General features: G+C 36.9%; 1 protein-coding gene across 3 annotated transcripts in view; it reads right to left on the bottom strand.

The window, feature by feature from the left end:
• The window catches only part of LOC136863232 (uncharacterized), a 139,394-nt gene that overhangs the window by 74,182 nt on the left and 40,232 nt on the right, over positions 1-24,980 (bottom strand). For 2 of the 3 annotated variants that reach the window (XM_067139610.2, XM_067139620.2), the window contains exons 2-3: positions 13,488-13,605; positions 7,140-7,292 (exon numbers count right to left, since the gene is read on the bottom strand). In XM_067139610.2, coding sequence (XP_066995711.2) covers positions 7,140-7,292; positions 13,488-13,605 — 271 coding nt within the window. The remainder of the gene's footprint in view (positions 1-7,139; positions 7,293-13,487; positions 13,606-24,980) is intronic. The other variant, XM_067139628.2, reaches the window with a different exon arrangement.

The raw sequence follows: 24,980 nt of genomic DNA, 5'->3' as shown, positions 1-24,980 counted from the left end.
TTTTCCTTGTTCTTCACCATCTGTATAAACCTTTTGATTTTTCTTTTCCCTCTCATATGACTGTCTCACTTTTTCCTTATCCAGAACTTTCCACATTATGATTGTAGCTTTCACTTATGAATGGATGCTTCTTCATCAGATATCAAGCCTCCCTGATGATATTGGAAAGTAAAAACAAGCTAGACAGATGTTGAGAAGAACTGGAATCAATGACATCTTTGAACATGTATGTTAAGAGAGGAGCCATATTTTCTAGTGTCGACTTATTAAATCTAATAAAAACTTTTCAGTCTGTCAGACACACAACAATTTCAAATGCAAATTAAAACACTACAAGCATACCTGTGAAAATCACATATTATATACAAAGAATAACATGTCTCATTCTACAAGAACATCCTCAGATGCTATCAAATCACTTAAATTATGTGCATATACAGTAGAAGTCTGCTATAGCGAGTACGGTATATAACGAGAGCTCCGTTATAGCAACGACTTTTTTCTATCCCTTCAAAATTCCTATATTAAACTGTGTATCGTCCTTCGGTTACAGCGAGAACCCTATCACTGGCGCATCCATTATTACAAGCGATTAAGCTCGAGCGATTTTCTCCATTACCAATATTCATGCACCCCAGCGATGATATTGCATATTACCTTCGACATCGTTTCCTCGCTGTGTGCACTAGCGATTTCTCTCGTCGACATTCGAAGGCGATTTCGGAGTCGATTAGTAATATCCGTCGACAGCTGTTCCGTAAAGAAAATTCAAAATGCAAGAGAACATATTTTCGTAATAAGTGCATAAATAACGTGTCCGATAACGGTTGTTAACTCGTTAAAAATTAAAGCTGACTAAACGACCGCTTAATTTTGAGGCTAAATACTGCAATTAAGTAAGAATGGGATACACCTCGAGATATGGCAGAGTACTTAATTGATTTCAGAGGTTAGTTTATATTTTGTCGCGTCTGGTTAAATTACAGAAAGGCTATTATGAAAATTTATAGCGAGAAAGGTATAAAGGTATAACGTCTGTTGACACCTCTCTCTATAACAGATCTGTGAACCTGGGAGAGGAGCGTTTCTTCCGCAGTGTAGATAAGTACAAAATATTTCATTATACGGTGTTGGTCGTTTCCCATGCAATCATTTTTTACTCACATATGGTTCATATTATCACCCAACTCTATATCATCGACAAGTTTACACTACATAAACTATACATATATACACGTAATTTAAGTGATTTGATAGAATCTGAGGATGTTCTTGTAGAACAAAACATATCATTCTTAGTATATAATATGTGATTTTTACAGGTATGCTTAAATGAAATGAAATGAAAATGAAAATCTATAACCTGTTTTCCAGTCAGTGACTGGGTCAGGGATGGAATGAATGAAGCCCCCATCTTGCGGTGAGGATAGGAATTGTGCCGGCTGCCAAGACCTGTCGCACTTCTCTGGGGCAATGATTAATGACTGACAGATGAAATGAAATTATAGTGGAGAGCGTTGCTGGAATGAAAGATGACAGGGAAAACTGGAGTACCCAGAGAAAAACCTGTCCCGCCTCCACTTTGTCTAGCACAAATCTCACATGGAGTGACCGGGATTTGAACCACGGAACCCAGCGGTGAGAGGCCGACGCGCTGCCGCCTGAGCCACGGAGACTACAGGTATGCTTATAGTGTTTTAATTTGCATTTGAAATTGTTTTTTGTCTGACAGACTGGAAAGTTTTTATTACATCTACGAACATAGCAGAGTATGACAATGTAGTTAATTTTTGGCTTCCTCTTTTATCCTCTCCTCTCTGCTGTTCTACTCTATTCACACTGACTTGCCAACATTCTTACTTTTAGACACGATATGGACTTTTGGCCTTATACCGTGTCAAGAAAACAAGGTGAAACTCTTACATTTCGCAGAGAACTTTGCTCCGCTTCTTCAGAGGAAAATCTCAACTGTTCGCATGATCACCAACCATTAAGGATTTACGTAGGTAGTTCTCTTCCCTGTCCTTTCACTATCGTTATTTTGTTTTGGTGTTTTCCAAATTCATATGTTCCTCATCACCAGATGTTTCATTCCAGGCTTGTTCCAGAGTCGTACTTTCATATTTGTGTACACCAGTTAGACTCCCCCTCCCAGACCGGTTCTGATGGCACCCTCTGCTTCCGCTTCAAATACTAGTGCTATACCACGTCCAGTGAGCCATCTGGTGACGAATGAATGTACCACTTACACTTCTATTACTAACGTCTAAATTCAAACCTTCATTACTGTAGAAGTCTTCCTCATGAATAGTCGAGATTTTCTTCTGAAGACACGGTGCAAAGTTCTCTGTGAAACCTTAAGAGTTTCACCTTGTTTTCTTAACATGACATAAGTTTAAAAGCCCACACCATGTCTACAAGTATGGGCCGTGAATTCTTACTTTTATTAATGTTTTTGACCTTTTACTTAAGTTTCTGCCTTCAGTTATTTATTTGTACACTTTTGTTCTCCCTTCCATTATGAGGATACTTCTTAACTTATAGTTTTCCTTTTCTCCTTCTGTTAAGTCATACATAGAGGGACAGGAACAAGAAAAGGAACACACAATAGCTTAAATATAATGGAAGGTCTGTGGTAGGAAGAGGGAGCTACAGAAAAAGAAGAGAAGGACAAATATGAAGACACAAAAGGACAAGGATGAGCTCCATATCTTCACACACTGCCATCCTTGAATAGACAGGCTCTTTGCTTGCTTGTTGTTTAAATGGGCTTAACATCTAGGTCATCAGCCCCAGACTCTTTCCTCATCTATCATCCATCTCTTCTCAACCCCCGATGAGCTCGGTCCTGCTTCCCAACTTATCAGGAGGGCAAGCATCAATACTCATTGAGGAGCCATCTTGACAGACCTTCAGTCTTGATGCAGATAATGTAGGATTTTTAAAAAAGCTAGATAAATACAAGGAAAGGGAGGAAACATAAGATAAAGATGATTAAGAACACAAGACAAACACAAAAGGAGGAAAAACTCCAAACACTTGTTTTTTTCTTTTCTCTCCTTCTGTGTTTAACTTATAGTACTTGCCTTTTACCATCTAAACTATGCAATTTTGGTCTCTCCATAATTGTCCTGATTTTTTCTTATAACGTGCTTCCAGAACAAAAACCAAATATATCTCTGTAAATGAAGTCAGAAGTGTAGGATAAGATAAAAATAAGGTAACCAACCAAAAACCAAACCCCATGGTACTTAATGCCCTCGAAAGGGCTCTGGCCTGCCCAGCGACCGCTGCTCAGTCTGAAGGCCTGCAGATTATGAGGGGCCGTGTGGTCAGCACGATGCATCCTCTCGGCCGTTATTCTGGGCTTTCGAGACCGGGGCCGCCATCTCACCATCAGATAGCTCCTCAATTCTAATCACGTAGGCTGAGTGGACCTCGAACCAGCCCTCAGGTCGAGAGAAAAATCCCTGACCTGACCGGGAATCAAACCCAGGGCCTCCGGACGAGAAGCAGGCATACTACCCCTACACCACGGGGCCGGCAAACATAAGGTAAGCCAGATAAAAACAAGAAAAGGAAAGAGACAAAGAAAATATTAGACTGCAATTAACCATACCTTTTCTGTTACATTCTTGCTAAAATTTATTTTCGCCCTCATTCATATAGACAAAGATATCTATCTCACAGCAATCACAACATTATACTCTTAGTCTGACTTCAATAGACTTTTCAAAGTTAAAGAAATTGCTCCATCAGAATGTTGTCTACAGACTACAGTCAGTTGCTGAGAGCAACCATATTCATAGAAGAAACTCCTTAAAATAACTCAATAGTATTCAAAAAATTCCTTTTGTATTAGAGAAAATTTCTACCAAATCCTATACTATCCCATTTACAAATATTCCAATTTTTAAATTTTGCACACTCCAATACTTATATTTTTCCTGAAAAATAAACTCAGACCAGGTTTTAGTTCAGGAACTTGAGGTTTTGCATTAAGGTTGAGAAAAGTAAAGGTTTCTAAACATATCTGGTTTGCCTTTTTTTTTTTTCTCTCTGCCCCTGATTATATTTTTTATTCTCACCTTCATTAAATAGACATTCAAATTGCTTGCCAAAAGCTTGGATTCAATTCTAAACCTCTCCATAGTGTTCATGGAGATTGAAGGCATTTGATGCTGTTAATAGTGGTTTGTCTCCCGGATTGGAGAGTTAAGTCTTGAGCTATTCGACAGGAGTAGGCTATGTGCTGGCACCGGATTCCACCCTCTCCCTTCCTACTACCATATATCACGTCATTCATTTCATCTATTAACTCTTGATGAGGTTGACATCAGGAAAGGCATCCAGTCGTAAAAACTCACTACGAAATTTCATCTCACTTCATACCCAACCCTGCAAGGGCATAACAGATGTGATACGGGCCCGCCTGCCAAAATAAAATTCGGGCCCCCTCAAATAAAATGTGAAAACTTATGAATAACTAATGTAAATTTAATTACACGAGGGAGAAGTAATGCAATACGTAGTATTACTTTACAATGGTGAAAAAAATGAATGTATCCTCCTTATTCAATACATTATATATTCCATCATTAGACGGAGTAATCAAATTCAAACATGTTTTGGCTCGTTTGAGCCATCTTCAGTTAAAAAAAGGAGGGGTGAAATAATTTACATAATATAACTAAAAAATGCCAAAAAATACAATGAAATAACAAAAGAGAGCCTAGACAGAAACTAAATTAGCACAATATACAAAATTTACATCATCATGTACAGCAAGAAACAACTCACTGCGACAGAATTCAGTGAAATAGGGGTTAATACAACAACATAATTGAAACTAAAAACTGTGTTAACCTAAGAAGGAAAGAAATGAAAACAAATGATACAGATAGAAAAGAACAATAAGTGTGCATGATGAGGTTGTGGGCCTCTTAGTTTACAAAATATTGGTTTTGTAACAATACAAAACAGGATGAAATCACTGTTTAAAATTCAGGCAGAAAATCTATCTTTGTAAAACCTCATCACATTGAACTGGCTAGGAGGGGAGCGGGAGCCAAAAAGTTTGAGAAACCAAGCCTGACATAAGATGCAGGTGAAAAGCCTGTGACAAGGAGAAACAACGATGAAATTTAAAACTTTAGAACAGCAGCATTCTCAATATCTTCTCAATCTAGTGGTCCCTTTCTTGATTATCGTTTCATAATGTTGGCTGGTTGGTTTGCCTTATTATAAAAGGTCGGAGGACCACGACATAAAATTAAGAAGCTGTGTTAGCGAGGTGACAGATGCATGGTAAACTGTAAGTGACCTAGTGGAAATCATCAATGAAATTGCAATCTGTAATGGAAAAAAATGATGAGGTGTGAGAAACTTGAGCTGATAAGTAAAAAGTGTGTAATGGTTGTGTAGAAAGCTTAAACTTACGGTGTTTAGAAGGTTGTTGTCCTCTCAAACAGCCTGGCCTTCTCAAAGTAATGGTCTTGTTCATGCAATCGAGTCTATTGTTGGTTCAGCTGTGTTTGTGAGGATGGAAGGAGTGGAGGGGGAAGGGGTGGTACAGGGCTGGTGTGAGGAAGGGGGAGTGGTGGTGAGTTGGAGAGATGGAGGTGGGGCTTGTTTATATTATGGACATTCCGACAAATATATGGAATGAATGTTTGAAGTAGAATGTTCTTTTTCTTGTTGACTTCATTTAAATTGTGAGAGGGGTTTATAAACTGATCTAAATCGATGTGGATGCTCTTGAGAATGTTGAGCGTGGTGCCTTTTTGCTCATAATGCAAGATCTTAAGATCTTTATCTATTGAAGTATATTCGTGGCTGGATGCTTTATGGTGTTCACTCATAGCTGAAAAACTATTATATTTGAGAGCGTTGCGATGAAGATGGCTCAAACGAGCCAAAACATGTTTGAATTTGATTACTCCGTCTAATGATGGAATATATAATGTATTGATATCACCATTGTAAAGTGAAAACCGTCAATACAGAATGATTCTAATATCTTATAATGTAATACGTAGTATTGTCAAGTTGTATATACAAAGGAATTATTCGTTGTCTTATGATTATTAGAAAATAGTGTTTTATAGGTTTCATTTGACTGCCTCTGTGGTTGAACAGTTGAACTTTAATTGGTTTCATTTTTTAGTAACTACAGCACTATACTCTGTAATTGATACCAAAGTCTTGGTTAAGTTATAATAATTTATTCGATTGCAAAAACAACTGTTGAAATAATGTTTCAAAATATCAAACCGCACAACTTATAAGTCTAATTTATTGTTAATTTTATGCAGAGAGAGCTCATTCTAAAATGAGTTGACTGATTGCTAGTAGGCCTACATAAATTATTTTCTTATTGGCATTATACATTGTTGTCCGATAAATGTGTAACAAGAGTTAAATGTTCACCAAAATGTGTGCATAATACAATCTCTGATGCACTGCACATCAACAAATTGTCATTTTCTAACTGAAATATGATACTCTGATATCAATTTTCATGGCTATAATTAGTTTGCAATAATTCTGTGCAGGTCTTTTGTAAGGAGAGTGTCGTGGTGTTGCAAGAGATGGCAAGGGCAAGCATTGTTTACAGCCATGTTGTGTTACACTCAGTACAATAAACTGCTCACTGTACAATTTTAAAAATGGACTGATTCTACAAAACCGCCCTGATCATTTCTATGCAGAGTGACTTTAGGCTAGATATATATTATTTTTATTTACTGTATTTGTGAGGAGTATGCGGGGCCCCTTAAAGGCCCAGGCCCGCCTTCATTGCAGGCCATGCAGACCCTCATGTTATGCCCCTGTAACCCTGTAGAGAAATGGGACGAGGGTTGGACACATACAACTTCGTTAAGAAGTATCACATTAATAAAGGAGACCATCCCTCGTAGATCCTCATTCTTTTTATGGAAATCATCACATAAGGAGGATGGATAAACAAAGGAAGGGAGGAAGACAATATGAAAAGAAAACTTTAATATAGGTGATAGTAGAAAAGGAATTTTTACTAACATTTTCCTAACTCTGGTGTTATAAACTTTTGTTCTTTTGTGCCTGTTAGATAGAGTATAATTACCATTTACTCTTAAAGAAGTAAGAAAATGACTTACGTAATAAAGCTACTGATGTCAGCACCCACAGCCAGTTGAAAGCGAGCTCAGTAGCTGAAAAAGCTTTTGTTCTCTCAGCGGGGCCAACAGCTTCCAAAGGCCAGTCATGCTGTAGGATATTGAGGAATCCTGGGGCATTATCACACTTTTTATCTGTTTAATGAAATGAAACACATCTAGTTCTTCCAGTCAGTGAAGTCAGTGTGGATGATTCTAAGAATGCCTTATGCCATTGAATGCTATATACAGAGCATACTATCCACTTCATTCCGTATCGATATTGTAATCAAATAAGAATTAAATAAAAACTTTTCCACCTGATCGATACTTTTATTATTTAACCTTAGGCTAAATTATGTCATTAAAAAAAAACTGCAGTACATGTTTCAATTGCTTGGCAATCATCATCAGCTGCTTATCTTATAGCTTAGACGAAAGAATATGAAAATCTTTTAAAGATTTAGAATAAATTTACACAATGAACAATTAAATAGGGGTAAGTTTCGGCCTTTACAATTCTTTTCAAATACGTACAATTCATTTGGATAACAGAATCTTAAACAAAAATCTTTTTAATTAATAATTATATCTTTCCTGCCGGTTACAGGTCATACTTCAAACTATCCATCTAAGTGAAATACTGAACAAATTCGACCATAGTTTACATAAATTCTTCTAGCGGACAATAAGAATGATCTAGAAAAATGAAGGACAACACATAATCAAGACAAGTGAACTGTGCATTGAGTGAAACACAGCTGAAACTAATGAAGAACGAATGTAGTGCCATAGAAGGAAGTTTAGGAAGTTTTTAGTTTAGAAATAGTTTTTTAATTTGTACATCTAATTTTTAACATCCCCCTCCCCCCCACCCTCCCTCACCATTAGGTGTTCTTTACGAAAAATTTTAATTATCAAATGTTTTATATTCTTTCGCCTAAGCTATAAGATAAGCAGCTGATGATGATTGCCAAGCAATTGAAACATGTACTGCAGTTTTTTTTTTGTTTTTTTTTGTTTTTTTTTTTTAATGACATAATTTAGCCTAAGGTTAAATAATAAAAGTATCGATCAGGTGGAAAAGTTTTTATTTAATTCTTATTTGATATACAGAGCAGTCGGAAATAACGTGAACCAAGTATATGAGCATTAGAGTGTTGGTCATACTGATAGATAATTTGAAAAAAATATGTTCATATCTTGTGCCGTTGTCATTTTATCAGCTGCTGAATTAGCCAATCAGATCGCTTTGCGGGCGGCTTCAGATGGTCTTTGTGAGGCGGTGTTTCTAAGTCTAAACGTGGATTATTACCGGCATAAGAGCGCCAATAGAATAAAAAATCCTCGAGGGCAAGGACTTTTAAAAGGACCTCCCTGCTACAGTGACACCAGCTGAAACCCACAGTGTGTTAGTGTTTGATGCTCATTTCTCGACATGGTTCTCGAGCATGTTATAATTCTCATGTTTTGGTCCGTATTGAAATGTACAATGAAGTCAAATAAATATTAAAATTTATTTGTTCCACCTATTCAATACATAAGTAGAGATTTTAATTAAGAAATTAAATCTTGAATAAAATTATCGGGTTTTGAACAGTTCAAGCGTAACTACATTCTTCATCATTATCCTGACGCTTGAACTGTTCAAAACCCGATAATTTTATCTAACACCCTCAACCATCACAAGGCCCCACTTTACTTGTTCCAACGTAACAATTTTATTATAAACTTCAGTTGAAGTGAGCAACGGTAACGTCTCTTTACTAACTTTAATATATTTTAATACTCCATTTAGAATTATCAACTACATTTTTTCTTTTATCATTATTCTAATGCCCTCAACCTCCACAGGACTCCACTTTACAAGGTTTAACATAACAATTTACGTTCTTATAAAATTACCAGTATACAATTTGTTACCAATTTTCAAACAAGGACTTTCAAGAAAGTATAAATTTACGACTATTTGTTTTTTAAGACTTTATTAAGGCTTCATTTTAAGAATATCATAACTATTGTTAACCATTTGCTCACCATTTGAAGCACACTTCCAACATCATCCTCACATTCATATGTAATTTTAATACAATCAGGTACCTGATTAATTACCTTTCAGATTGAGATTAAGGCTGAAGATGCCTTTAATTAAAGGGCAAAACATGTCCCTATAATTTTATTCAAGATTTAATTTTTTAATTAAAATCTCTATTTATGTATTGAATAGGTGGAATAAATAAATTTTTATATTTATTTGACTTCATGGTTCTCGAGCCCAACCAAGCTACGTGCAAGTTTAGCAACACTGCCTCATAAAGCCCATTTGAATTCGGCCACGAAGCAATCTGATTGGCTAACTTCAGCAGCTGATAAAATGACAATGGCACGAGATATCGACGTATTTTTTTCAAATTACTTATCAGTATGACCAACGCGTTTCCGACCACCCTGTATAGGGTAATAACTTGTGAAATACAGTATGGTAGATTCAGCTATTACTTTGAATATCTAATGGCTGAAATTTCATTAAACCCCTGCTCCACTCCTCCTTATTTTCTAAGTAAAACAGATTTTGTAATTTGGTTTATATCATAACATATGAGGGGCCATTTCAAAAATAATACACCATACATATGTTTTTTTGCCTCTGAGGAGTCCAACAAACTTCAGCAGCTGACACATTTCCTATCCTCGCCACTAGATGGGGGGTTCATTAATTCTATTCGTGACCTAGTCAAATGACTGGAAACAGGCTGGGGATTTTCATTACTTTTTTTTTTTTTTTTTTTTTTTTTTTGCAAAATCTATTTTAGTTGTGATAACTCATAATTAGGTTTGCTGCTGATAGGGATGCAGGCTACAAAAGTTGGTGTAATGAAATTCAGTAGGAATTTGTAGCCTTTGCTCGATAGGAAGTTACTAAGTATTTTATTCATTTAAGTATCAATGTACAGGGTCCCCACAATGTGACTGGGTGTGCTAGTAGGGGGTTGTGAAGTGCGTGGGGTGGTGGAGCATGCGAATAGATGGAGTACAAATTCAGGAGCACAGTCAATGATTCAGTAGAGAATGAAGTTTCTTTAGGGTCTCCACATTTCAGTTGAAATTAATAGTGATTCATTGAGCCCTAATGTCTACAAGCAGAAGTTACTCCAAATCCCAGAAGACAGCAGCCATCACTTTTCCTAATGAAATTGTTTGTGGAACGAATTTGCAGGATGCCTCTTCATCTCTGGCTCAAAATAGTGCAGCCCTGTTTTTCTCCTGTCAGAATTCTTGAAAGGAAGTCATCCTCACAACTCTCACACAGCACCAAGAGTTTGCTGTTAGCTTGCATTTGGGAGATAATGGGTTGGAACCCCACTGTCAGCAGTCCTGAAGATGGTTTTCCATGGTTTCCCATTTTCATACCAGGAAAATGCTGGATCTGTATCTTAATTAAGGCCATGGTCACTTCCTTTCCTGTCCTAGCCCTACCCCCACCCTATTGCATTGTCGCCATAAGACCTGTCTGAGTCAGTGCAATGTAACACAAATAGCAAAGAAAATCTTGTTATTTTAATAAAACTCCAGAAAGCACCACATAAAGGGGTAAGTCACGGGTTCCTTGCCTACCATCCATGCCCAGTCCACTTGTCTGGAGGAAACATTTGGTCAGCGGTGCTACCAAGAAATGGACAAACTGCAGGCTGCTGTACGGTAACAGAAGCATTCATATGTATTGCAAGAGAGGATCTTTTTTACCTGCATGGCATTATATTCAGTTGTATTATGATCACACACTCATATTGATATTCTGGACACAATGATCAATATACGTTATGATATAAAGCAAATTACAGTATCTGTTTTACATATGAAATAACACATGTGTATTGCAACCGATGCTGTAGATATTTTTTCATATAAAAAAGAAAAACATTGTAAACTAGACTAAGGCACAAAGAGTTATGAATTTTGTGTTATGTTTTAGAGCAGTCAGGTCATGTGGTGTACACTGAGTTCAAGCCATACAAATGTGAACTTCAGAGTTAAAATAGCATGACCCAGAAGCTGAAAAACAGAACATGAAATTATATTGAAGAATTTAGCACATCTTCCCACATGCATCCACTCCGTTTTCAGTAACTTTACAATGGTATGAAACTGAGTTTCATTATCAATGTCTCTCCTATCCCCCTCATACATAAATTTCTCTCTTATTTCCTGTGTCTCTAAACAATCTTTAATAAGATGTGCCCATTCCATTTCTTAAAAAAATAAACATGTGTTATCATCCCTATTCTGTCCGTAGGCTTTAATTTGTGTATGCCCATTGACCACCATATTATTCCCCTTATTTTCCTTTTTGTTATGTTATCTACATTTGTCCTCGTTCTCCCAATCACATTACAAAATTTTACTAAAGATCTCTTATTTTCACACTGTGAAGCAAATTTGTTGCTTTTTTTTTTTTTAATACACATTCTTTGCTGTTCTGAGTAATCCCTTTCCCAGCAGTATCCCATTCCTACCATTTCCAAAATGTTCCTTACCCCATCCACCTAGTTTCCTTGGTTCTGATATTTAATTTGGTATTGGTAGTCTATCTGTAACACTTCGCCACCTGATCCCAACCTCAGTCTTAACCAATACTTAATTAACTAAAAAAAGAAAAAGAAAGGAATGAACGCATGGTATTGCATAAGTTCCTTGCAGGTACACTTTTCTAGGAAACAATTGAACCTATAGATATAAACCGCAGGGTTTGTATCTACATGGTGGGGAGGGGGGCATAAATAATATTTTGATAATCATTCAAATTAAGTCTCATATTAAATGTGAGAAGCATAACAATATCATGTGCTTAACTTTTTTTTGAGTGACTGTACATTAGAGTATTTGCTAGATAACAGATATTTACACTTGGGCCCATGAGAGTTGGAATTGGAGAGTTTCAGCGATGAAAGCAGTAACTACGAAGTGTGCTGCATTGCCATACTGGGCTCCACCCACAGTATATCCTCCTTCAATACAGGCTGAGTGTTTAATAAAACATGTAGACCTAATGTAATTCAATAAATTTTGACCAGTGCCTAAGCTCATGCTAATAATTTCACCATTTAAGACAGAACACATCATTGCTGATAAATATGAGACCTCATAATCAATAATAAAATCATCAGCTGCTGCTAATTACATGAATAAATGGACAACATATAAAATATTGTAGTCAGGGCATATATTATACAGTAGCGTAGCCAGGATCAGCTGATGGGAGCGCTTATAGTTTGATGATAGAACACAATGAATGTGCTTGTGCGTGTGTGGTGTGCGCATGCATTAGTGTCTTTATAAGGGCACTGATTCAAGTGAATTATGTTGATATTCAGACTGCAGCACACTACAAAATCTTATATTAAGGTACAGAACAAGAACAATATGATCAAGGTCAACAGTTTTAGAGCGAATTGTATGTTTAGTTTACAATCTATAATCCAACTTTCGATATTTCTTTGAAAATATATTCAACAGATCTGTTGCATGTACAGTTATTTCTCTGAATGTCTATTTTGTTTATTGTTTGTTGGCAGTTTCTGTTTTGTTTAATTTATAAAATTTCCATGGGGTGAGGAGGTGTGGTTTCTAACCTGTAGTAACCCTCCCTACTAGCTACGCCCCTGATCTTACATCTTATGTTATGTTATATCACAGAATAGAACAACATAACTTTGGTATTTGTATTATTTAACACCGATTGTTAACTTCAAAAATAAAGCCAGGAAAACTGTAAGCTAGCCACTGATTAACTTACAAAAATAAACTAACAACAAAAATTAATGTACGGAAAACAAACACGTAAATCAATAAAACTAACACAGTAGGTACACTCCAAATAATATCGCAAAAGTGACTGAGATCATGCAAAGCCACGTGGCAATATTATCCTTAAAAATATGGCATCGTTGGGATTGTTGCGATGGAAATGGATCATTTTTGAGCAGTGTTAGTCAAGTTCTTCTCACTGCTAGCGCTAAACATCAGACTCCAACTCTCGTGGGCCGTATAGTATAATTTCAAAAGATGCCAGTCTTCCATTTAAAATTTCCAAAATGGTTAGTGGAATTTATTGCCTTGACTGGTAGAGATTGATTTCTGGGGTACTGTACTAGGTAGTTAGTAACATAACCAGCAAAATATAGAAATATTAAGAAACTTTGTTTTATATTTCAAGATACATCTTTGTAAAAATATAAGCTGTCCCCCTTAAAATATACAACTCAAACAAACCTCATTCATGCAGTTCGGATATAACTAAACATGGTAAGTGAAGCGCAAACATTAACAAGAGACTTATAAAAACATACTTACTGAAAAAATAAACCAAGTAGATTAAATATGAAACACTTCCATTTATGGAAACATCAATTTTACAGCGATGTAGCAGAAGTCCAACAATGGAGAGGGCTATCCATATTACTCCTTGGACCTAAAAGGTGGTAAAATTTAACTGTGACATATAGTATGCACAAAGAAATGTTTTAATTAAATTGAAGGGGTCGGGGCAAATGAGTGCCAAGCAACATTTTGGGCAAAACTGAGCTGTCGGTGCCATCTGTTGTCGATTATGATAAGCTATCCGTAAAAACTGGAAACTTGCATAGAAACACATTCAGGTGGCACTGCATGTGACTTTCATCTTGTTGCCCCCAACAATTCTTAGAAATACTCAAAGCAAAACAGTATTAAGCAACCAGGAGACCCAGATGACCATGGATTGTAAGAGGAAGCTTGTGTTATCGAGTGATTCTGAAGAATATCCCAGTGATCCTGATGTAGACCCTGACTATCTTCCTCGCATAGCATGTGAAATTTCCTCTGAAAGTGGAAGTGAGGTATGTGTTGCTTGGCATTATTTTGACCATAACAAAAGTTTCTGCCATTGTTGCTGGGGTTATGTAACTTATTAAATCATTAGGTTATGTTTTAGGAACTGTTACAACACACTCTTAGATCTATAGCAAGTAGCTTTTTCAGTTCAAAGTTTACTCTGGTTAGTTTAAGGCCTTTGTTGACCAACATTCATTCACAAATATGCATTATATGGCTTGGCACTATATTGTTCCAATTTTAAATCTGTTGCTGTCAGTCATCATTTTTCTCAAGAAAGGTTACATTGTCACTTGCGACCAGAGGTTTATACGAGTTAACAGAAAAACTAGTGCATAATTTTGCAGCACTCTTGTTAAAGTAATCGTTATTAGTTACATAACAGAGGATACAACATAGGTATTTCTCGTTCTAAGACTTGGTGTTTTGCACTTTTTAGTATATCCTGGATCATTCAAGGTCACCGTTACATTCGCCTGAGAAATGTCCGAATTCTAGAAAGAGAAATAGACGTATTAAGAAGATACAGATGAATAAGAAGAGGCAAAACGAAGGAAGAGAATATGTAGCGCGTTAGACCAAAAAAGTTGTTCCGGGAGCAAAAGTTGGAGAGCTGTGTTGCTGTCCCTTGAGATGTTTTGAACTTGAAAAACAACAGATATTGTCAATATTTGATGGGTTTTGGGATCTCACTGATTTTGATAAGCAAGCATTGTAAACATTGAAGCTATTCCTGTAAAACGGAGTTACAGGGCACCTGAAGGAGAGCCAAGCTACAAACAAAATACCTTTGTTTGCCGAGTGAAAACCGATGGTATAATCCGGCGAATCTGCTAGAAGTCATTTATGAGTATTCATGGTCTGCAGAACCACCGAGGAAGATTAAACAATATAATAAAAAGAATAAAGTCTAAGGCAAGCACACCCCCAGCAGATAAAAAAGGAAAACATAACAGCAAGCCTAATCGTGCTTCAGATGAAGCTGTAACACTAGTTCACCAGCACATTAAGAGGTTTCCGAAGTATCAATCACATTACAGTTGAATGCAAAACCCTGGTAGAATGTACTTCGGAAGTAATATGAACATTAAACAAATGCATGACTTATACTTGAAATTTGCTGCTGAAAAATACGCCCCAGCTGTGTCAGAGGATAAATACTTATGAATTTTCAGTGAAGAGTTCAATATTGGCTTCAAATTCCCTCCCTCAGATACCTGTAAGACGTGCGACTCCCTACAAATGAAAATAGATCATGGTACCGCAGAAGAGAAAAAATCTTCCAAAATTGAGAAAGAATTCCATCTATGGTCAGCAGATGCACTGAGAGCAAAGATGGCTGAATACTGTGAGTTAACAAAAGAAAATTCTTCAGTTCATGTAATATCTGTCGATTTACAGCAGACCTTACCAACACCTAAACTCACCTGTTCACTAGCAATTTATCTACGGAAATTGTGGACATAAATAATGTGGGAGACTGTGGTAAAGACTTAGGGTGCATGTTTTCGTGGGATGAGAGTATTGCAGGAAGAGGCAGTGACAAAACAGGTAGTGCATTTTTGAAGTATCTGAGAACAAACGCCGTCGATGCTAAAAAGCTTGTGATTTTTACTGATAACTGCGGGGGCCAGAATAGAAAATGCAATATAATGGCACTCTGGTCATATTTAATTCATACTAAATGATTTAATGGGATAGAACACTAGTTTTTAACATCTGGCCAAACATTCTTGCTATCAGATAGAGACTTTGCCAAAATTGAGAAGTACCAACGAAATCAACCGCATGTGTACGACCTGCCAACTGGAAACGTATCATTCAAGAATGTGGGAGAAAGAAGAGATGAGATGTTATTTGCTTTACGTCGCACCGACACAAATAGGTCTTAAGGCGACAATGGGACAGGAAAGGCCTAGGAGTGGGAAGGAAGCGGTCGTGGTCTTAATTAAGGTATGAAAAACCATCTTCAGGATTTTGAAGACTGTAATGTGCGAAAAAGAGGCAACACCATAACGTTGAGCTTGAAACAAAAGTACAGTACTGTGCGAAAAGTACAGAAAAACAAATTGGAATATGCATTGAAACTCCTGGACTATCTCCCACCTGTCCATCACCAGTTTTATCTCAGCTTGATTCCTGACTCTGAAGACACTAATGAAGTTAAAGAAGTGTAGGAAAGTAGCAGCTGATCTGTTAGTTTTAAATGTTATGCATGTGCAGTGTCCCTAAATTCCATATTTTGAAAAGAACATCATAGTGAAAAGATACAAACAGACCTTTTTCCATGATGGATTTATGTTAGTTTATTTAAATTTCTTTTCAGTTGCCAGTTCCACCCTGATTTCCACTGCTACCAATTTAAATATTATTGGTGGAAATGTTATTTTAATTAAAGATTGCTATTAGTTTTCATTTCTGATTAAAATAGTTGAAATATCAGACATTGTTGCATTATCATAAAATAATATTCCTAAGATAAGTGTCACTCCCATTGGGGCAATAAAGTGCCAAGCCACAGTATTCTGTGACATGGTATTAAAAGTATTGACTTTTGACTCTACAAATAACAGCCCGAAAGAAATTATGCCTGCAAATCACATACAATGAACATTACTGAACCTTTCAAAGCTCTTAATACATCATTCCCATGAATGGTACGCTTTCACAATTTGAACAAACTTTCTAACTGCTCTCCCTTAAAATTAAGAAAATGTTGCTTGGCACTCTTTTGCCCCAACCCCTTCAATTGATGGTGGAGGTGGTGATGATGTTTGTAGTATTTTAATGTTGAAATTAAGAATTGTAAGTGTTTCTCCTCACCACAACTATGCAACATTAAAAATGATTTATCATGTCAAACTTGTGGATAGCAAGTACACATAGGTCACACATTTTTAAGTTGAAAAATTGAACTGGGATTCAGGAATGTACTTCTTTTTAACCTCACTCCATGGGACTGAACTCATTTCCTATCTTCCACTGGAAAAACAGCTTTTACCATTTACTTCTCCCATTTCTGTTTGTTTTTCCATGCACTTTCTCCATCAAGAATGAATCTCTCAACAATAGTCGTGCCAACGAGTGAAGCTGAAAACCGAAAGTGAGCTTGCCGGAGAAGAAGAAGAGAAGGATAAGGAAGAAATTATATTTGTATGAGGAGAGAGACAATTTTATTTCATTTGACCACTAGGACAAAGTACACTTCATTTTCCAATATATATGGGAATGTGAACAATCCTTGATATAAAATAGAAAAAGGAACTAAGAAGTAAGTTAACAAAGAGTACACAACACACAATACCTATCAGTTAGAAGTTGGGGGGGCAAAAACATGTACAGACAACAAAATGTACCCAGGCTTGTGGGATATAGCGGGTGGGATCATATGTGATATGTCAAAACTGAAAAAAATAGCTACAAAATGCTGAAGTTTGTTTAATGCTCTCTGAGAAAAATTCAACAGAGAGGTAAAGGTTGACAATTTATCAACTTAAGTGCAGTAATAAGAGTATTTTGAGATTTTGATTCAATACTATACAATAAAACTTTCACCAAAGGAACAATATTACACATGTATGACAATTAAATAGAAGTAGGGAGTGATTATACAATTAAAAATCATTTACATTTGACTACACACTAAGAAACTAACAGACACCAAAGAGATTGCCAGACTGATGAATGCACACGCAAGTGGGTGAATCATACCTCAAGTGTCCATGACCTTGGTAAGAAAATATATATATATACCCCTGCTGCCCTTCCTCAGAGCACATCCAAAGTGTCCACTACTTGCTGTGGCACTATACAAATTGGTTAGCCATAATGAACGACATTTTGTGCGTATTTCTGCTAATAATTTTGTTAATAATTAAAGAAAATAATTAGCTAATAAGACCACAAGGCTTGTACGAATTGTTTGTTTTAATAATTCATATAATTCCTAGTTTCAGCCCAATAAAATGGAATAAAAATGTAATGTTTTCTACCCCAATAATTGCCGCTACGTATAAATGACCTATAATGATTTCTTAAAATTAAGACTGAATGAGCATTTTGAACATGTTATTACATAATTTGAAATTCATTTGTTGTAATAGTTGGTACTTGAAGGAAAGAACATCCCCAGCAATCATGGGTAATGTACAATAAGTGTGTCTTTTTAGAAATAAGTACAAATCATTTCTTGATTTTAGGTCAATTTTGTAGTACACTTAACATGTATATTTTACAGTTTGACACACTTATTGGAAAGATAAGATCATCAAATTCAGCACCCACAAACGCACGACCAGTGGCCATATGCGGGCTGAATTTTATGATCCTAGCTGCCACATAAGTATGCAAAAAAATAAAATAAAGGAATATGTGAAAACTGTACACAAATTTCACCCTATTCAAAGTTTCTAACTCAATCCAACGCATAAACAGAGGAGATGTGAGAAAATGGCATAAGATCATCCATGTAGACCATGAAAAAAAGGTGTCTGATGGTGCAATCCATTTGTCGATATGACATACTGTTTAGCAGCAGTGAATCTTGAAATAGAAGTCTGCACTTGTGTAAATGTGCCCATACTTACCTATATGTGTACATGGAATTCGCTTGGAGCGATCTATAGGTAAAAGTATAAAAATGAAAATAGACCTGAATTAATGAGGAACTTTGAGGCATTTTAGAAACTTCAAACTCGCTACGAGGGTAGCTGATGACCCCAGAATCCCTAGAAAAATTGAAAATTCCCAGAGAGGGTCATGCGGGGAGCAGGGTTCAAATTTGGGGCTCAGCAGCATAAGAATGCAAGTGTAAGCATTTCATTCACCCAGTGGGATGTATTTTTCCAAAGCTATAGTTTTCATGGTTTTAGGTGTTTCCTGTAAGTCCACATTTTTACCCCCTCCCCCATTAAGATGGCGGATACACTTTGCCAAACAAGCTAGAAAATCAAATTTGGCAAAATTATAACTTTTAGCCAGTATCCGATGGAAAAATTCCAAAATATTCAAATGTTTAACATTTTACCCCCGAAAAATATTGAAATATGGAGGCAATTTCAATTATGGTGCTGACCTTCGTTTCGTGGTATTTGGTGGCTAAATGGTAAATTGTATCACAAAACAGATAACACAGCATGAAGAGATCTACAACTTAGGTCCTATGACTTTTAGTCGTATCTCAATCTCTTATATGTTAGAGCTGCATTTCCCGATTTCAGATAAATTTTGTACATTTTATAGTTTGACACACAGGAAAGATAGAGTAATAAAATTTGGCATGGACATAGGCATGACCAGTGGCCATATGTGAGCCAAATTTCATGATCCTACCTGCCACATAAGTGTGCAAAAAATAAAAGAATGTGTGAAAACTGTCCACAAATTTCACCCTAATCAAAGTTTCTAACTCAATCTAATGCATAAATAGAGGAGATATGAGAAAATGTCAAAGAACTGTACCGTACCCAGGGGTAAATACCCTCTAGGACGATGCCTCCATTCCTGTATGAACATCCGACTAATTCAGGGTTGGGCAGAGAGTGGGTTGGTCGTCAATTGGGTCAGGCTAAAAGTCGAAGTTCTACACTTAAATGTAAGTAAATGACAGGAAAATGGAGGTATAACTCGAATGAGAAACAATAATATGGGGTAGGATGAGTTTATACATAAATATCCCCGAATCATACTACTCGAAAATCAAATAAATCAAATAATAAAATGTCATTACAAAAATCTCAAAATTAAAGAAATAACTGGACATTAACAACGTTAATTATTCAAAGAAACAAAAGTGAAATGAAGTATCAAGCACAACATTGAAAACTTGCATACTTTCAGAAATAATCTTCTTCTGTTTGTCCATTGTTCATGATATATGGTAACATATATACGCATACACTGATACGTAGTTATTTCGAATGGAGTCACCCTTGAAATCATCTCAATGATACGGGATACGAATTTAATTTAGAGTGAGAGCTGTCACAAAATTAAACATTAAAAGGAAAAATTACAATATAAAAAAAGTTACGATGAAAAGCAAAACTAAGACACAATGGGACATGATATGAATTATGAAAAATACTAGTGGCATTCCCCTATGCTATATTTACAATGAACAAAATGAGCAAAATAACACATCTATTTACATCGGATAAAGAGAAAGTGTCTTACATACTACACAGATTCTACGTGAATCGCGGTTCACCACAAAGGATCTAGTGAGAACTAGACTGACCATCAATATAACTCAGCACTTGGGCTGTTCCCCATTAACAACGAGACAAGATATTCAAACAACAAGAAACATCATAAAACATCATCCTGTAAGGGAAAAACATATAATTCTCCATCAATATCATGTAAAAGGCAATGGGCAACATTGCCTTCTTCTGCTGCATTTGAGCGCTCAACAGCGCGGTTATCCGTCAAGTATTTCCTGGTGGGCTGTGAGCTGAAAGGAAATGTTGAACTCAACACTGTACTAAGGCTTGGATTCTGTCTCCCAAGATTGTAACACGGAAATACCATCTCATTCGCGCCGTCTAAGAAACACGGCCAATATATCAGCTTGCAACGAGACATCATCTTTCGTCGGCTACACGGAAACTCACGTATAATCATATTCCTTCCTAGCATGCTTTGACAATTTAACACACATCAGACTCATTGGTCTGGAATCAATTCCATCAATTCTGATAATAATATTCTCTCAGAAGACAATAGCATGTACATATCCACTGCACATTATTCTTTCACATATCAGGCATGCAATCGGCCTGCATAATCACTTTATAACTCCGCATGCATCATAACTTCTCATATCTCTCACAAATCACATCAGCCTTTTACATTATGAGACCCGGTTCGTTTCCTGTGCAAATCATTGGGCAAAAACAGATTCCAACCTAAATTCGAAGATCCTATTCTTTCAACGTCGTTATGCAGCTCCTTACGTACAGCTTCTGAAATACCATGCGTCATGCAATTAACTATTACTGTCTCTCTAAATGACCAAAATAAAATAACGTAGCAAGTATTTAACTTTGAACTTGGATGAACTTGTCAATCTAATCCTCCTAGCACTAATATACAAGGAAAAATAGGAATAATCTACACTAAATTATCATGCATAAATGAACAACAAATAATCCTACCAAATCCCTCATTATCCCAATTATCTAGTCATAAATAAAAATAAAAATATAGAGAACATGCATTTCTCTCCTATCCGTATAAACAACAAGATCAAAGTGAAATAAACACATGCCGTCATGCTTACTTTACGTTAAATAAAATCCCTATTCTAAACTGCACTAGTAGGTATTTTAACATAACCCATATAACATTCCATAATTAACACGCGTCTTATCTTAAATTGGACGACTCTCTGGATACATGGCAGCAGCTCACATCTCTGCCTTATTGGGTTTCTACTCCATGTCGATCACTGCTTCAACACGTAGAAATACACTTCCTTCTTCCATAGGCGAAGCCATCTTCTTGCTGAAAGTTATTTAACACTGCAACACAGAAGGCTTTGGAAGAATATCTCTTCACCGCTCAGTTCTGCACGTGCCGAACAACCCTTGCTTGGCTACACACTCAGCTAACACACTGACATAAAATAAACACACTACAAATTTTACACTTAAGTGTTTTTTTACACAGTCATTGAGAGCGGCACGCGGTACGGATCAAGAGTTCCTCGCGAAACGCGACCGACACGAAAATATGAGACAATGGCACGTCTCTCCTGTACTTTCTACACTGCGGCTAATTTTCGCCGTCTATATATTGGTAGTGAACTTTGCGATAATATGATATGATAATATGATCTGCAATCAACTCTGCATCAGTTACTTTATCCAACTGGACGACTGAAACACTGTTTAAAACCATATACTGTTACTGATATATACTCGTGGCAACTTTTAAGTATAATTTTCAGAGCACACCGAACAACTTCACATCACCTCGGCTACCGCGATCAGAATGAAGCTCTCCAGAGCTTGGGGTGCTCAGGACGCTTAGGTAACGCCGTTTCAACTACGGGATTCCCGCTTGTCTAGACAAACCACCAATCAGAATGCTTGCCGTTGATAATGACACAATATTAATTATAACACATTATTAAAACACAGTTCAAATCATATCAAATCTCTTACTATAATTTTTATATCGTATTCCTGATTATATTTCACTTATAGACCTGTGGAAATCCGACAAATGACAGAATTTAAGTCAAGCAACTGTACACGTTGGTCAACCTGGGATTATAACTTCCCGCGATGTAGACTCCATGTTTGCCATATCCTCACGTTCTCATTGGCTGAATATTTAGCTTGGTCAGCACCTTGTACACGTGCCGATCTGTGCCAACGCTTGGTGACGCTAAGCTATTCTCATGGTCCCGAGGAAATGTTGGGCAATATCCAGCGACTTGATGGCTCCATAGATTTCCGGTCTCAGCTATCTTGGGATTCATTACTCTACCATATATGACTGATATTTATATGAATATGAATAAAATTTATATATTATGTCAAATAATAATCTGAATATCTCTTTTGGGCCGGCATGATACGGCTCAGAACTAACCATATAGACCACTAAAAATAGGCGTCTGATGGCACAATCCATTTGTCGATGACGTACTGTTTAGCAGCAGTTAATCTCAAAATGATATATGTACAAGGAAGTCGATTTGTAACGATCTAGAAAGTAGGCCTGATATCATTTAAATTCTCCAAATCTGTTGTGGCTGTTAGTAGAAGAGGGGGCCTGCACTTGTAGAGAAAACTCCCCAATTCGACCATAACTGTCAGTAGGAATGGGGGACTGCCATTATAAAGGAAACTCCCCAACTCAACCCTGACTGGCATTCGCAAGGGTGGCCTGAATAATCCCAACTCGATTTGACTGGCAGTAGGCAAGGGAACATGCAATTTTTGTCAAAAGTTTCCTACCCAATTCTGACTGGCAGTAGGCAAGTGTGCTCACCATTATAAAAAAATTCCCCAACTAGATTGCCACTGGCAGTAGGCAAAAGGCCCTACTATTATAATCAAAGCTCCCCAACTCGACTGTGACTGGATACCCCAATTTGATTGTGACTGGTAGTGTATACGGAGGCTTGCCATTATAATAAAAATTCCCCATCTTGATTGTGACTGGCAATAGTCAAGGGTGTCTGCCATTATAATCAAATCTCCCCAACTCGATTGTGCTAGTCATTAGGAAAAGGGGCTTGTCATTATAATCATAACACTACAACTCAATTTTGACTGGCAGTAGGCAAGGGGGCCTGCCATTATAATGAAAACTCCCCAACTCAATTGTGAATGGCAGTATGCAAGGTGTCCTGGCACTATAATCAAAACTCCCAAACTCTACTGTTACTGGCAGTAGGAAAGAGGGACTGCCATTATCATAAAAACTCCCCAATTCGCACTTCACATTAGAATCAACTTATGGGGACCTCCCCGTGGTGATTTTCGGATAACGCTAGGAGAGATGCAATTTAATAAAATCTTACCCACTGTGTGTACAGTAATTTACGTAGAAATACGTATACAATGTAGAATACCTTACTGAAGCACGTGCACATTTTTGGTAGTGCAGTATAAGAATGCACTGAGACATCTGTCTAACAGTCTCCCATCAGAAATGACATCACGTCTAATCCGCTAGATGGAATTATATGAAATTTAGCACAAACATTCTCAGAGTGATCTGTCATAGAACTGCCTATGTTTTATTTCAAAATATGGATGTATAAGTATAATATTTTGCGAAATTATTTGCGAAAAATTGCCTTAATAGCTTTCTCGCCGACCAGGTACAGTATGGCCTACATTGGTTACGTTCGTATATTTGACTCCCTGACCAAAGAACCGTACCTACCATAGTAAGCATAGCAATGGCATACTGTAGGTTTATTGATATGAAGGCGATAACCGACATATTGTTGGTCCGTGTTTTGCCGAACGTGATAAAAGAACGTGGCCTAAATTAAGGTACATCCCCAGCATTTGCCTGGTGTGAAAATGGGAAACCACGGACAACTATCTTCAGGGCTGCCGACTGTGGGGTTCGAACTCACTATCTCCCGAATACTAGATACTGGCTGCACTTAAGCGACTGCAGCTATCGAGCTGCTGAGTTATTGTCAGGTATTTGTGTTTCTTCTTTATTCGAGTTGAAATTTAAAATAATAATCATATTTTCGTTATGGTTTCTTTTGGCTGTCAATGTCCCATTAATATCAGTGTGAGTAAAACACTCTTTGTGGCCTGTGCTGCCTTCAGTTGTGATATCATATCTATCCTCTCTCTTTCTGTCCTAATGTACTCGGGAATTAACTAAAATGAACAATTTTTCTAATATAATTCTTCTAATGTTTTTAATAAAATAATTATTTTCTGATGTAAATAATTATTTCAACTTCAATGTACGACAGCCCGAATTTTATAAAGCAAATATATAGTGTATTTAACACTAAATCCTCATGACAGTGGCATCTTGCTATCAAAATCCTCGTATTGTGATCTACTTGTGAAACGTAGGTAAGCCTGTAAAGAAGGCAGCTCAGATCATAACAGTTAAATAAGAGGATTTGAATCTGAACGTAGCGGATGCATTGCGAACTTTTACCTAGGACTAGACTTGAGAACTATTAGGAGAGAGAAACTAAAGCATTTGCACCATACCAGATAAGTAAGTAAATATATCCTAGTTATTTTTTTTCTTTTTTTTGCTAGGGGCTTTACGTCGCACCGACACAGACAGGTCTTATGGCGACGATGGGATAGGAAAGGCCTAGGAGTTGGAAGGAATCGGCCGTGGCCTTAATTAAGGTACAGCCCCAGCATCTGCCTGGTGTGAAAATGGGAAATCACGGAAAACCATCTTCAAGGCTGCCGATAGTGGGATTCGAACCTACTATCTCCCGGATGCACGGCCAACTCGCCC

This window comes from Anabrus simplex, chromosome 1, assembly GCF_040414725.1.
Source record: "Anabrus simplex isolate iqAnaSimp1 chromosome 1, ASM4041472v1, whole genome shotgun sequence".
Classification (NCBI taxonomy): domain Eukaryota; kingdom Metazoa; phylum Arthropoda; class Insecta; order Orthoptera; family Tettigoniidae; genus Anabrus; species Anabrus simplex.
Note: the sequence above shows the minus strand (reverse complement) of the source record. Positions and strands in the feature narration are given on the sequence as shown.